This window comes from Didymosphaeria variabile (genome assembly GCF_027946475.1).
Source record: "Didymosphaeria variabile strain IMI 356815 chromosome Unknown scaffold_2, whole genome shotgun sequence".
NCBI classification, from domain to species: Eukaryota; Fungi; Ascomycota; class Dothideomycetes; order Pleosporales; family Didymosphaeriaceae; genus Didymosphaeria; species Didymosphaeria variabile.
This window is the reverse complement of record NW_026611621.1, coordinates 2,959,993-2,974,350: the sequence shown is the minus strand read 5'-3', so window position 1 is coordinate 2,974,350 and position 14,358 is coordinate 2,959,993. Positions and strand designations below refer to the sequence as shown.

General features: G+C 51.1%; 6 protein-coding genes across 6 annotated transcripts; 4 read left to right on the top strand and 2 right to left on the bottom strand.

Moving 5' to 3' along the window:
• Positions 1-561: 561 nt before the first annotated feature.
• N0V89_002669 (uncharacterized protein) lies at positions 562-1,680 on the top strand (the record flags this gene model as incomplete). Its single annotated transcript, XM_056211476.1, has 2 exons — positions 562-633; positions 727-1,680. The coding sequence occupies 2 exons, from the start codon at positions 562-564 to the stop codon at positions 1,678-1,680; spliced, it is 1,026 nt and encodes a 341-aa protein (XP_056074949.1).
• A 42-nt stretch (positions 1,681-1,722) lies between these two features.
• N0V89_002668 (uncharacterized protein) lies at positions 1,723-3,539 on the bottom strand (the record flags this gene model as incomplete). Its single annotated transcript, XM_056211475.1, has 6 exons — positions 1,723-1,874; positions 1,925-2,233; positions 2,279-2,674; positions 2,852-3,006; positions 3,060-3,190; positions 3,240-3,539. The coding sequence occupies 6 exons, from the start codon at positions 3,537-3,539 to the stop codon at positions 1,723-1,725; spliced, it is 1,443 nt and encodes a 480-aa protein (XP_056074948.1).
• Positions 3,540-4,188: 649 nt separating this feature from the next.
• N0V89_002667 (uncharacterized protein) lies at positions 4,189-5,799 on the top strand (the record flags this gene model as incomplete). Its single annotated transcript, XM_056211474.1, has 5 exons — positions 4,189-4,476; positions 4,533-4,808; positions 4,861-4,878; positions 5,048-5,455; positions 5,503-5,799. The coding sequence occupies 5 exons, from the start codon at positions 4,189-4,191 to the stop codon at positions 5,797-5,799; spliced, it is 1,287 nt and encodes a 428-aa protein (XP_056074947.1).
• Positions 5,800-8,565: 2,766 nt separating this feature from the next.
• Positions 8,566-9,502, top strand: N0V89_002666 (uncharacterized protein; the record flags this gene model as incomplete). The annotated part of the gene is made up of 2 exons (XM_056211473.1): positions 8,566-8,991; positions 9,341-9,502. 2 exons carry the CDS (start codon positions 8,566-8,568, stop codon positions 9,500-9,502), a joined length of 588 nt encoding a protein of 195 aa, XP_056074946.1.
• Positions 9,503-9,965: 463 nt separating this feature from the next.
• Positions 9,966-11,513, top strand: N0V89_002665 (uncharacterized protein; the record flags this gene model as incomplete). The annotated part of the gene is made up of 1 exon (XM_056211472.1): positions 9,966-11,513. The coding sequence occupies one exon, from the start codon at positions 9,966-9,968 to the stop codon at positions 11,511-11,513; it is 1,548 nt and encodes a 515-aa protein (XP_056074945.1).
• Positions 11,514-11,851: 338 nt separating this feature from the next.
• ned1 (lipin Ned1) lies at positions 11,852-14,279 on the bottom strand (the record flags this gene model as incomplete). Its single annotated transcript, XM_056211471.1, has 4 exons — positions 11,852-12,932; positions 13,003-13,229; positions 13,283-13,588; positions 13,644-14,279. The coding sequence occupies 4 exons, from the start codon at positions 14,277-14,279 to the stop codon at positions 11,852-11,854; spliced, it is 2,250 nt and encodes a 749-aa protein (XP_056074944.1).
• Positions 14,280-14,358: the final 79 nt, after the last annotated feature.

The window sequence follows — 14,358 nt, the reverse complement described above, 5'->3', positions numbered from 1 at the left end:
TGACTCGTTGTTTTCGCGGATGGGACAAGGAAAATACTCCTCAGAGACTCGAGCCACTCACTGATTCACATTCAGGGTTACCGGCCGTGATCTACCCACATTTCATACCTTCGTCTTTCACAGGAACCATTGACTTACCTCGTCGGGCAAAACTACCAATAACGTGCGACGACCTTCGCCTCGATTTAAATGATAAGATAAACACTATAATAAACTACGCTAGGACCGTAGAAAAGATCGCACTGCAGCGATACAATGATAAGCTCATAGTGTCTTCCCCGAGCCAAGTGCGACAGACTAACCCAAAATCGTATTCCTCGGGTCCAAGAACGTCAGGGCTTACCTTCTTTACATCTAATGTATATTCTAGCCTCTCAAGTCCGCATAGTCCGCAGAATTGGATCATTCCAGCTCAATACTCGCACGGTATGTTTTCATTATAAGAAGGAAAGGATTGCAAGATTATGGCAACCATCTTAGAAGTGTAACTGTATCGCCCTCTTGGCCTTCCGTCCGAATTTTGAACCGGAGTAGAATACTGGTGGAAGACAATTAAACATCATGACCAGCGAAACTGCCAATGGCCAGTCCGATAGCTCTTCCAACCGCATCATAAGAGTGGCCATCATTGGGGTATGTTCCTAGACCTAAACCCTTCTTCCTTCCATTTGAACTTTTTGTTCCAAGCCCGGAGCGCTCTAGAGCTCGAGTCTAATCGTGCCACAGGCTGGTGGCCACTTGGGTCGTCACATCGTCTCTCAACTCCTCAAAATCGGGAAGCATAGCCTCACCGCCATCACCCGTCCCGACAGTACCGCCTCGATTACAGACGAGATCCGCATCGTCCATGTGGACTACACCAGTGACGATGACGCGGCCTTGGTAGCCGCCCTCGAAGGCCAACAGGCCCTCGTCATTACTATGTCCGTCACCGCCCCTCGCGACACCGTGCTCAAGCTCATCCGCGCCGCCGCAAAAGCGAAAGTCCAGTTCATCCTTCCCAACTGGTACGGCCACGATCCCAAAAATGACAACTTGTGTGAGGACAGTCTACTGGCTCAAAATCGCGACGCAGCGTGTAATGAGGTGAAGAAGCTGGGTGTAAGCTCGTACTTCCTGCTGGCAAGTGGATTTTGGTATGAATGGAGTTTGTCCGGGGGGCCGGATCGCTATGGATTCGATATCAAGAAGCGTTCTCTAGTCTTGTTCGACGGCGGTGAGACGCCAATGAACACAACGACATGGCCTCAGAGTGGGAGAGCGATTGCGATTTTGCTGAGCTTGAAGATTGCTCCTGATAATGCAGAAGATCGGTCCCCCGCGCTTTCGCGGTTCCGAAACAGCCCAGTATATATTTCCAGCTTCCGGGTAACTCAACGCGACATGTTCGAGAGTGTGAAGCGTGTTACAAGAACGACAGATGCTGATTGGAGCATCAGTCACGAGACCTCGGAGCAGCGCTGGAAAGACAGTATGGGCGAGATAAAGAAGGGCAACTTCGGCGCTTTCACGAAGATGCTGTATAGTCGAGCTTGGTTTCCGAATGGGGATGCTGACCACGAGACTTCCCGCGGGCTTGCTAATGAATTGCTTGGGCTACCGGTTGAGTGTCTCGATGAGTGGACGGCTGTTGCAGTTCGTATGGCGCAAAACGATGATGTTCCGTGGATCATGCACTAGAAATCGTTGTTCTGCGTCGGATGTATTGCTTATTCGATTGAATCAGGCTTTCAAATTAACATGTTTGTTCTCATCGGGCTCATCCTGCACAGATACAGGATCTTTTTCCTCTCTACTCGCGTAGACGCCTTCGTGTTCTCGTCTCCGATCTGTCCGTCTCTGCATCCACACGAGCAGTGCCGTCCAGATTGCCACTTCTTTATGTTAGCTTAGTCACTGGATCAAACAGTTGACTCATACTTACAAGCAATGCTAGTAGCGATCATCGCGTACATGCCCTTTGTGAAATAAGGTGCGAAGTTTGCGCCATAGAACACAATGCTCCACCACGCATTGATGGCGTTGTTTCCCATGTTCATAGAAGCTATGACCACAGCTCGCAGACTGTCTTCCTCATAGCGCAAAACGTCGTTGGCCCATGCGAAGAATGTTGCTTGACACGCATAGACGCTTCCCGCCCAGTAATACATACCAAAGTTGATGCTGGTGCTTTCTGGGTAGGCTAGGATGAGAGCGCTGGTTACCACGCCTGTGATGCCGATCCAATATCCCACTATGCAGGGTTAGTCTGTTACACGATTCAGAAGAGGAAACTTACCTAGATAACGTCTTCCACCCCAGAAATCTGTCAGTGTCGCCCAGAACAAGGTGGACACAATCCCAACGGCCGGCACACCAGTTGGGTAATTATTAAGCTGCGAGACAGTATACTTCTTGGTCGGATGTGTTTTCATATAAAGTGACAGCAGCGCGTTTGAGCTGAACGATTCCGTCTCGCCTGCGATCATCCAAAGAACAACGAAGAAGTACCAAAACCAGGTGGAGAAGCAGTGTTTGAGAAAGCCCCAGGAGATTGGCGTGCGTTCTGGGATCTCGGGTACGCGAGAGATAGCAAGAGCTTTCTCATCTGCAGTAAAATACGGCGCTTTGGTGGTTCTCGGTGTATCCGGAAAGAGGAAAAACCCGTATACTGCAACTGGGAGTGTTATAATGCCTGCCAAACGCGAAGGTACAAAGTCAGTGTATGTCTTAAAGATGTGGGGGATGGTACGTAATCTTATGTCTTAGCTAAGCAAAGAAAGACTCTTTTCTTATGTTGTAAGCAGACAAAGATGGCCTTTTGTTTCGCTTGGCGGGAATAACGCATCCACTTTGTGCCCGGGAGACTTGCCATCAACTATAAAGAGCCAGCGCCAGCCCGACAGACCACTCAATCCATCCATGCTAGAGTGAATTCCGGTTTGTATGAAACCTCCAATCATGGTCCCAGCGAGTCCAGAAGCTGTGAAAATGCCCGATCGTTTGCCAAGCTCGCGTCCGGTATACCTGCGCATATATTGGTTCAAGATTACACATACTGCATATATCGAACCACTCACCACGACCCTAGAATGTAGTGGGTCCCAACAAATGTGGAAGCTTCAAATATAGCCTGGAAGAATCGAATGGCCATGATGTCTCGTGGATGATGCGCGCCGGCTGTCGCCATTGTGAGGCCAGCCCATACCACCTAGAACACGTCAGTGGTTTCACTGTTTTCCATCATGTACAATACTCACCATACAAGTTGGAAAGAAGATCTTTGGTTTCACGTAGTAAAGTGCTAGGTTGCAGGGTACTTGTCCGATTGTGTACCCAACCGTGAAGACAGTGTTGATTTGGTTGAGCTGGTTCCCGCGAAATCCAAGCTCTTCCTTCATTCCACTCACGTACGCGTTATTGAGGTTGGACCGATCCAGATAATTCAGGAAGTACATCAAACAGCAGAAGGTAAGGATAAAAAGGTCGAGTTTAACGACCAACTTCCGTTCGCCTGGCGCTCGTGGATCCCCACGAAGATACTGCATGAAAGAGGCCATGGTATGTTATGTGCTGCGAACAAAACGAGGAGAATCGCACGAGGCAGTCTGGAACCGTGTCAGCCGATATTGTTGACTGTGACTCTTGAGCGAGAGTGTCGAAAGGTCCGACTTGATGATACAGTACTGGGAGAGGTGGACCCGATGTACGAAGGAGTTTCCACCTTAGGCTAGCTGATCCTGCGGACTCTGATACCCGAATGGAGATAGATACGGCGTATCATTCCATGTTGCACTAACGTTGAGATAAGAATTGATAACTGCAGCCCGACCTTGGCCGAAAAGAATTCGCAACGACAAGCGTGCCGACGTACAAGTTCCAAAACCTGGATCGCGCAAGGAGGAGGTTCATCTTGGAGGAGAAGAGACGATTTCGGCGCGCGCTAAGACCTTCTCGGGCGTGTAGCGAAGTGTGTTGCCGAGATTGCGGGGTTGAGCCGAATCCGAGCTAGTGATGCTGGGACCCCCATCGTCGTCATGGAGGACATCTGATGCCTTCGTAGCTTCATGCGTGAAGTGGGGGCTTGGTGGCGTTAGCTTTTGATTGGGGTTAAAAGGCTGCCTTCTGCGTGGAATAACAAGGTGACCGGAGACATCGCTTTCCCGCCTCCTTATTTGCAGATTGATGAGAGACTCTGCGATTCGTGCTATGACGACCTCTTCAGAACTGAATTGGGAAAAGATCGCAGCCACCAAGAGGGCGGCCCTCGCGGAACAGATCCCACTGGAATATCGCATACCACAGCAGTTGTTGCCCTCTGATGATCAGCTTGATGTGACAACGTTTCCGAAAGAATCGGGATGGTTTGACCAGAAGGAATTGGAAATCACAGAAAGTAGCGCAACGCAGATTCTGAAGAAGATCGCTTCAAATTCATGGACGTCAGAAGAGGTTACACGAGCGTTCCTCAAACGTGCCGCAGCAGCACAGCAACTGGTGTGACCCTCGGGTCGCGTATCTTGCGAGTTTTGATACTAATGCATGTTTTATAGACGAACTGTTTAACAGACTTTTTCCCTACTGAAGCCATTAGTATTGCGAAATCGCTTGACGAACTCTTCCAAAAAACTGGAAAGCTCGTTGGCCCTCTCCATGGGTTGCCCGTCTCGTTGAAAGACAACTTCAACATTGTTGGGAAAGATAGTACAATCGGATTTGCTTCTTTAGTCGATGAGCCAGCAGCGTACAATGCTACGCTGGTTGAGCTATTAGAAAAGCTGGGAGCTGTGCGATACTGTAAAACCAACGTGCCAACAGCGATGATGATCGTAAGTAGAATCCTCCTTGCTGGAGAAGATGGGAGCGGCTAATTGTGCATAGCCCGAGTCGGTGAACAATGTATTCGGGCGCACACTAAATCCACGAAACCGAAAGTTGACATCTGGAGGCTCGAGCGGTGGCGAATCAGCTTTGATAGCATTCGGTGGAAGCGTTCTGGGAGTTGGAACTGATATTGTATGGGAGAAGCTCGACTGTGGTAAATAACAGCAGCTGACATTGCTTGCAGGGTGGAAGTCTTCGCATCCCAGCAGCTTGCACAGGTATCTTCACTTTACGGCCATCTTTCGGAAGGTTCACGACCCAAGACTGTCGCTCCGGATTAGCAGGTCAAGAAGCAGTCATGAGTGTCAACGGTCCGATGGCAAAAAGTCTGGAGGATATAACCTTCTATTCCAAAGCTGTGGTAGACGCACAGCCGTGGCTAATAGACCCGAAATGCCTTCCTATTCCGTGGAGGCCAGCAGAACGTAAAAGTAAGCTCAAGATAGCAGTCTTGTGGAACGACGGGATCGTCCAGCCGACTCCCCCTGTGACGAGAGCGTTGAAAGAGACGGTGGAGAAGTTGCAGGTGGCTGGGCATGAGATTGTCGGAGCTTGGGACCCCCTCCAGCATCTCAAAGCTATAGAGCTTCTGGTAAACTACTGGTCTACACTGAAAGTCGTCTTTCTAACGAAAGTTAGGGTCGTATGTTTGTCGCTGATGGCGGAAAGAGCGTGAGAAAACTGCTAGCACCGACCGATGAGCCGTGGCGTCCCGAGATGCGGAACTATTCGGAGGCTCCTGAGCTCGGGACGTACGACATGTGGCAACTCCATCTGCAACGATCTGAGGTGCAGAAGCAATATCTGGAGCAGTGGATGTCTTATGATGGTCTGGATGCTATATTGGGTAATTACTATCTCAAGCAAGATGCAATAGATCGACTGACGGCTGCATACAGCACCGACATGTCCCTATGCAGCCGTCGCGCATGGTGACTTTGATTATGTGGGCTACACTGGCGTATACAATGTCGTTGACTATTCGGCCGTATCATTTCCAAGCGGAGTGACTGTCGACAGGAAGAAAGATCGTCCTTCGAACCACAAGCGTCTGAGCGAAATGTGTCAGACTGTGCATGCAAAATGTAAGTAAGGCGCTGCAACATTCAATGTACTCGGTCCCTGAAATCAATCAGACAATCCAGAGGAAATTGACGGCATGCCCGTCAGCTTACAGTAAGTGATCTGTCATCACAAAAGCATAGGCAAGTTTCGCTAACCTTACTGGAGACTCGTCGCGAAGAGGCTTGAGGAAGAAAAGGTTCTTGCAATGACAGAAACGGTCTTGCAAGCTATATCCCCCTCCGCCATGGCGTCTATAATTTCGAGGATCAAAGCCAAGATTTAAGCATCTGAGCCTTGCTTCGGCAGTTCAATGAAATCACTACACTCTGCTTCTTGTCTTGAAGCTCTTCATGTGATCCTGGACGTATGGCCGTAATTCCTGATTCCACTTTGCATACTCTTCTTCTGTCAGATGTACATACCCATGGTAAACAACTAGCAGCTCTTTCCCAAATCGGATTCGAGCCTCCAACCACTGGATGGCTACAAGGATTCAGTGGGAACTATTCAAACATAGAAGATACCAGAGCGACTCAAACGAGAACACTTGCATGAAACCGAGAGATCTCGCTCCAGTCCTCCTATACAGCCCGATACAGTCCGATTGGTCTCTTGCATAACTGCTTTCAACACCTCGATGCTCTCGTCCACGATGGCATCAGGTATTTCCTATCAATAAAACATGTCGCAAGCGGAATTCTTACTCTTTGGAGCTATCCTGGCGCAGGCCTCCAGCAACAGGCGATATGATGGCTAGAGGCTATCATCTGAGCATAGCCAACACGATATAACTCGACGCCATTGATGCGAAACGGTTTCCTCGGCCGAAGATCGTTGGTGCCGGATACTAGAACCCATTGTCTTACATCACAATAGGACTCCAGTGGAAGATGCATGCCATTTTATTCGTCGCAAAGTCGGTAATTGACGTTCTCGCTCTTGTCGCCGCCACAGCCCGCATTCCATGCTGTACCTTCTTTCGCCAGGCGATCCAAATTGGTTGATTTCGCCATGGGTTTCAAGCATTCAAGCGTGGATTTTTCGAGGTATATGACTTCAATCCTGGAAGTATTCGAAAGGTCGGGCTGTGAAACATAAGGGTCGTCGCGTGCGTCGCTCATCTGGCTCAAAGGTGGACTGTACTTGAGTGCAAAACAAGCCTGGCATTTAGTTCAGGCCAGTGATATTGAGCAACCTTCTCGACGATCGTTCTTTGAATATCAACGAGGCCTTCAGCTTCGCTGCGAAGGCTTCTTTCGACAGATCGAGGAACGAAGGTTTGGACGGACATTGTCCATGCTCAGCGTTTGTTGTTCGTTTTCTTGGAAATCAGCAGAGCACTCAACGTTTTGACAGAGTGTTATGATCGGAGCAGTCGATATTACCTAAGCTGTGTGTATATAGTGTATCGCAGAAGCCGGGGACGTAGTAGTAGGGCAAGTCTTGGATGTCTTATGTAGCACAAAGATATACGATACTACAACCAGGCCAAGGCTGTCTTGAACACTATGGCTCGTTGAGGCGTTGAGTTGTGGTATATAGCAAAGAGGACCGTGTCTAGTAGTAGAAAGGCTGGCTCCAGGGCTGGGCTGTGGGTGAGTTCTGTTGAGTCATCGCGTAACTCGAGGTCTCGTTGCCGCGTCAGTTTCGACACCCCATTCATCGTAAATCATCTGCCCTGCGCATTAATAACACTTAGGCACCAGTTCTTCTTATAGAATATGTTGAGCACACAGCATTTTTGTCGGCATCACATCCATTGCAGTCATAACCGTCACAAAGCATAAGACATCTAGACGATGTGGGAGATGGGTATCCAATTCTTGATTGATCATGGTCGGGACAACGCCATCAAGCCCGCCACTATCTTACCCGGTAAGTGCGAAGTGTAGGAGGAAGCGACTACCATAGGTACCTTCAACCGTAAAATAACAGGCCATGCACTCACCACGTCCGTTGACCCTTGTTACCGTCCCTGCCATAACATTCATCTCATTCATACCTCTCATATCGCCTATTTCCTGAAATTCGATATCTCCCACGGCCAGCTTCATTCTGAACCCCTCCTCCACGCCCATTTGTCCTTCTGACCGTACTCTCCCGAAGCTGGTCGTTCCTTATCACATCGCTCTCTTCTCATAACACGCACACCTCCTCGCCGGCTCTCCGTTACTTGCCCGATAACGGCTCGGCCCGGCGCGCAATAAGTTTCAAGGCAGCGACACGCACCCTTGTACATATCGGCGATCTCGAGAGCTGCACCAGCCCTTTCTACGAAAAGGCCCTGGAATGGAGGCGAAAATAGAACAACAGGAGAAGAAAGCACCCGCGAGACGGCCAAATAGAGTGCAGCCTGGTCTTACAAGGAAAAAACTACCTTGGCTCGATGGCAAGTCTTCTATAGCATCCTCTCCGCTAGTTTCGCCAACTGGACATGCCTCTACTCCACAGCGCGAGGGTTCGATATCACCGTTGTCGAGACAGCCGACATTAGCGCCTTTAGAGTCTGCTTTCGAGCCGGTTGGGGGATCCAGCAGCGCCGTGGGAAGGGTGATAGAGTCGAAGGTTCGTCGTCCATCGGTGGCGCAATCCGTGCCGACCTTAGTGGGCCTCCCAGAACCAAAGAAGAGACTGTCGATGGTTCACATAGACGAGCCGGACGTCTTTATGGATGTACGATCCAGAGCAGACAGCTTGGCTCCTGTACCAGACCATCTTGAGCGTATCGAAACGCCAGATTCGATCCTCCGTCCAGTTAAGCGTCTTGTCCACGAGTCTCCTCCCAGAGTCATCCAGACTGTCCAAAGATCACCGAGCCAGCCAGTCCCCAGACCTAGCTTTTTCGAGCGCCATAGCCATCGGGGACTCAGTAACGCGATTGAAGGCTTGGAAGATCTTGTAGAGGATGCTGTTGTCACAGCTGAACTGATGGAGCGACCAGAGCACGTTAAACAGATATACACGATCATCGAGGACGCAAGCATTGCCGTCCAGGACGCCTCTTTAGAGCCCGCTCGACTTTTGATGAGAACTTCGTCTCCTCTGCAAGTCTCTGCCAAGGAGGTTTGTCAGTTTTCCTCCCCGCTAGGAAACCATCCAAAGGTTGTTGTTGAAGACGTTGTGTTCCACACCTCACCTAAAACACACCCGCGCAGCGTTGAGCGCAGGGAGTTAGAAACAATCGACTGGGCTTACCGCAATGTAAAGGATACCAAGCATCACCAGCAACTCTGTCGGTCATCATCCTCGTCTACTACATCAACTTCCTCAAGGTCTCGTCACAGACGGCCTTCCCATTTCAGCTCTGGCAGCGACCTTCTGCAGCTACTTCCTCCTGAGACCGTCGCAACGGCTCCCCGCGATCATGTAGACCACGTATTGCGTCCTATAATATCTCGCTCACACTCTCGAGGCCGATCGCGCCGACGAAGAGGCAGTCCCGAGGATTATCGGAGACCTCGCCGGTATCGCTGTAGCTGGGGAAGCGCAGATACAACATCGCACTCACCGCGCAAACATCGTCGCCATCGTGTATCTTCTGAATTTGGCACCTCGTTCGACGAAGAAGAACTAGGCGCTGTTGGTAGGCCAGAGGGTATCAGACGGTGCGGTGAAGAAAATCATGTACGGGACGCTCACCACCACACCTTCAGCTTGCATCGCAATCATCGCCGGCAACCGGTCGCTAGAAATTGGAGAACAGGAAAGAAGCGGATCTGCGCCTTCATTGCGTGTGCCAATACCGCTGTGCTTGGGATTATTGTGGGGATATATGTAAGTGAATCTCCAGAATGTAGCACTGAAGCTAATCGTTGCTAGGCTGGAGAAGTTCCTCGAATTCAGTATGTGTTGGCAGATGAGAATCACCATGTGATCGTCGGTAATGTAGCGTAAGTCAGGATGGGTTACCTTGCTGCAACTGAATCTGATCGACTATCAGCTTGTACTTTGGACTCGCACTTTCGACATTTGTCTTTTGGCCTCTACCCCTTCTTCACGGCCGAAAACCGTACATTCTCGCCTCATTGGCTCTTGCGATGCCGCTTCAATTCCCACAGGCACTTGTCATCAGCCAGGAGCGCTCGCCAATCGAGCACCGCTGGCTTGCCGGTCTCTTAATTGCTCGCGGCTTTACTGGCCTTGTTCTTGGCTTTGCCAATGTCAATTTCATAAGTATCCTACTTGATCTCTTTGGCGCTTCCTTGCAGAGTCAGCACCCCCATCAAGAGTTTACAACAGCCAGCGATGTTCGTAGACATGGAGGTGGCATGGGCATCTGGCTCGGTATTTGGTCTTGGTGCTGGGTTGGCTCGCTTGCTGGAGGCTTCCAGATCGGTGCTGGCATAATCGACTCGCTGACTCCAGATTGGGGGTTCTACATCACAATCATGATCCTCGCTGGAGCGCTCGTCATCAATGTCATGGCGCCTGAAACACGGCGCTCTGCTTATCGTCACTCTGTCACAGAGGTCTATGACCGTGACGAGAATTACATCACTCGACGTGTCGCTCGAGGCGAAATTAAGCTCCACATATCTACTGAAGGTCCAAAATACTGGTTCGAAGAAGTGTGGGCTGGCTTAAAACTCTCCATCAAGATGCTCTGCCAACCTGGCTTTCTTGTTCTCTCCTTGTACCTTGGTTGGATATACGCCCAGATCGTCCTTGTCATCGTCCTGCTCGGCGCCCTCCTCTCACGGGACTACAAGTGGCACTCACAGATGGTCGGCCTGGGTGTTATGTCCATCGCCATTGGTGCCCTCGTCGCTATTCCCTTGACCAAAGCCAGCATCTTCTCCCGCGAGCGAAAAAATGCCTTTCGTACAGATAGTATGACGTTCCAGAAGCAAGTCAGTTGGTCGAGTCATCTCATCCGGCGATGCATCTTCACCTTAGTGCTGCCGCTTATGGGCCTCGCGTATACTGTTTCTTCGGCTAGCCGTCCGAAGCCCTTCGCGGTCCCCATAGTCTTCGCTGGCGCAGTGGGCTTTCTCTCGATTCTCGCCATCGCGGAATGCTATGGTCTGATCATGGAGACTTTCGATACCTGCGATCTCCAGCCTGGTGTGAACACGCGCCATAGACTTCAAAGCATGGCCGTACAAGACCGCCGCCGCCGCACAAATTACTCCTCCTTCCCGCGCGTCAGCGCCGGCATCTTCGCCTCACACGCTCTATCCTTCTTCGGCGCGGCCATTGCCACAGAAGTAGGCGGCATAATGACCAGGCACATTGGCGCGCAGGCCTCGACCGGTGTAACCGCCGGCATCCTGCTCTTTCTGACGCTGCTGCTTACTCTTGTCCTGTGGCGCTTCAAGGAAGTCCAGGTCATTCCAAATCACACATTTGGGACCAGACGGGATACGGCCGCGTGGCAGGAGTTCAGAGAGTTGGAAAAGGAAGGCAGGGGAAGTGAGTGGAAGGCGGTGGTCATCGGAAATCCGAGTGGGAAGATGAGGAGGATGAGTGTGCTTGAGCTTGGAGCACTGAGTCGGTGGACTGAGATCCGGAAGCTCAATTTCTTAATCAAGGCGGATGACCGGGCGAGGAAAAGAGATGATTGGCATCAGGGTGGGAGTTGGTAGGGCTGCGGAATCGCGTCGAGATGACAGGAAAGGGGGATGGGGAGGACCCCGCATGGTGCGGTAGTAAAACGTGCTTCTGTATTGGTACTGAATGAGAGCCGATTTAACTTTTCCTGATAGCCATGACGAAGAATGCGTAGAGTCACATTTGTAGGGTGGGGTAGGTTATAAATGTTGATTCTTGTAATGTCCACGCACGAACCCGGCTGATGCATCAAATCAACGCTGCGCTACGCCATGATGATGCATTACCGCATGTCTTACACTCAAAAGAATAGTCTATCTAGAATGTGATCGACATTTAAGTAGCCTGTGCTCCGGAAAGTTGTCTCGCTGTGCTAAGAGTTTCTTCGCCTGGCGGCAGGACTTGCCTGTGGTGGCGTCGGTGTCTGCTCCTTCCGTCCCTTATCCGGCACCCCATGATTCAGCCCTTGCATGTTTCTAGTCGGCGTCCGCTGCACCTCTGTTCTTTCGATTTCTTCTTCTTCATCGTCGTCGTCCTCAACGTCGTCATATTCCTCGTCATCAACCTCGCCCTCCTCATCCGACTCCGCCTCCGCGTACTCGTCGCCCTCAATGCTTTCAACGATGGAGTCTTGCAGCCCGCCTGTCTCATCAACACTCGCCTGCGTAAGATAACTCGCCTCCAGATCCTCGCCGACCTCGCTCCCCTCGTCCTCACTAGGCACGCTTGCCGCCTCAGGACTTTCATCTTCACTATCAGTAAAGTCCTCAATGTCGAGCGGGCGTTCGCGCCAGTAGTTGAAGTCAGTGAACTGTTCGCCGCCGGGTGGCACAAGGAGGCCGACGGGAGGGAAGAAGTGGTCTACAATTTCGCGCATGGAGGCGTATCCAGTGCGGTAGGAGTTGAGGGAGAGGACGTCGAGGGAGACTTCGGCGTTCGAGTTTATGGTGAAGATGCGGGTGGAGGGGATGTTGACGGAGCGGTAGGAGAGAGCATCGGTGAACCGGTTTCCGAACCCAGCATAAAAGGGTGTCTGTCCTGATGGCTTACCAAATAGGTTCATGATATCCCGAAGACAGGCCATCTTGAACACTTCCGGCTTTCGTAAGTATACTTCTCGGCGCAATGCTGCTATTGTCCGATCTGGACTCATGATCACCGGCCCTTTCGGTAATCGGTAGCCCTCTTGTACTACACCGTTCATGTACGTCCTCGTTGTGTCTGCTAGGCCCACAGAGCGGCTTGTCAGGTAGAAGATATTGTATCCGTTGTTAACAATGTCAGTGTATAATTTCGCCACTCCTTCGTGGGTCCAGTCTCGACCGATCATGTTCAGGACATGGCCCAGAGCGTCCGATTTGGTGATTGTGCCATCGATATCTGAGATGACGATGGGGACGTCGTGCTTCCAGTAGAACATGTATGCGTTGCACGTTGATCGGTTGACGGTGAAGCTGCACGTATTGGAACTGATATATAGATTAGCGACCAAGCCCACTGATTAGCATACTTGAAGCAACCCACCCTGGTTTCAGATTCAGAGACTTCAGCTGGTCGCTCGTGAGGCGTAGCGTCTTTGCAAAGCTACGAGTTTCCCTATCCGTCTCAGGTGATTTTGGTGGGGTAGTCAAACCGATAGCGCTGTCAGAGTCCCTACGCATGTGTGGCGGATATTCTGCGGTTGTGTCGCTCTGGGCGTCATCGCTATGATAGCCGGGATCTGATATGGCATCTGTTGATCGCAGTGCTTCCTGAACGAGTGTAAGTACAAAACTTGGAAGAAACATACAATGCATCGGCTTACGTCATTTAAGGCTGCGATGCCTGACCTCTGCATAGCAGCAGCCTTGGACTCCTCACTGCTGTAAATCCATAGATTGCCATGTTCATCAGCGCCGATCAAAGCGCCAATGTCGTAGTTCCCCTCCAGCTCATCTGATAGTATCTTCCTGGCGACCACTTCGGCGCGCAAAGCTTCCTGTTCGCTGCTCTTGTAGCCGGTCATATCCAACATCAAGTCGCCGCTCTCGGTGACTTTGTTTGGAATGTTGGAAGTGAAAAGCTTCTTGGAAAGGTTGATAGCACGGGCCATGGCTTCGCTGGGTGATATCTAAATTCTGGTCAGCTTCGTAGTGATATTGCATGGTGAGGTAATGGTAACTCACGGGCGGCGGACTAGTTGATCGTTTCTGAATGTTCCATGCTGTAGCCTCGTCTCTGCTAAGCAATATAGGTTCGTGTTCCTTGTCCTCGAATGATTTCGCAAATTGAGTCTTTGCGGAGGGCAGCACTTCGTCACTGTTGGAGCGCCACGTCTGCAAGCCGGACCAGTCGCCTGATTTCGGTCGCTCCCCAAGCAGGTCCGGCCGTGGGACTCGGCCTTGCAGTGTCGACCGTCTCGCTCCGCTGGTACCGTCTAGCTCGAGAGGATCGGGTTCAGGGAGGGTATTGATGGGCTCATCGGTGGGCTTTTGCTCGGGACTTGACGCTGGGGATGCGAGCGGCGAGGTCTGCATGTCTTCGGGGATCGACGCCGTTGTCTCGAAGACGAAGAAAGCTTCGCCGCCCTCTCCGAGCTTCATGGCATAATTTTGCTGCTCGCCATTGACTCTGAATACCACCTTCTTGTCTGAAGGCCGCAGTATCTGGTATTTCCCGAAGCGGACGTGGAACGGCGAACAAGCCAGGCTGCCATCTTCTTGTTCAACGACTATGACATCTATAGCACCGCTCAGAGTTGCGGGGTTTATCGAGTTCCACCCCTTGGACACGCCGCTGGTGAGCGAGCGCACGTAGTTCATAGCTGCCTGGCCCGGAGGCTCTCTGCGCACCGGAGCGCCTGATATAGCGATTTGCCAAACGTCCGTGTACTGTGTATTT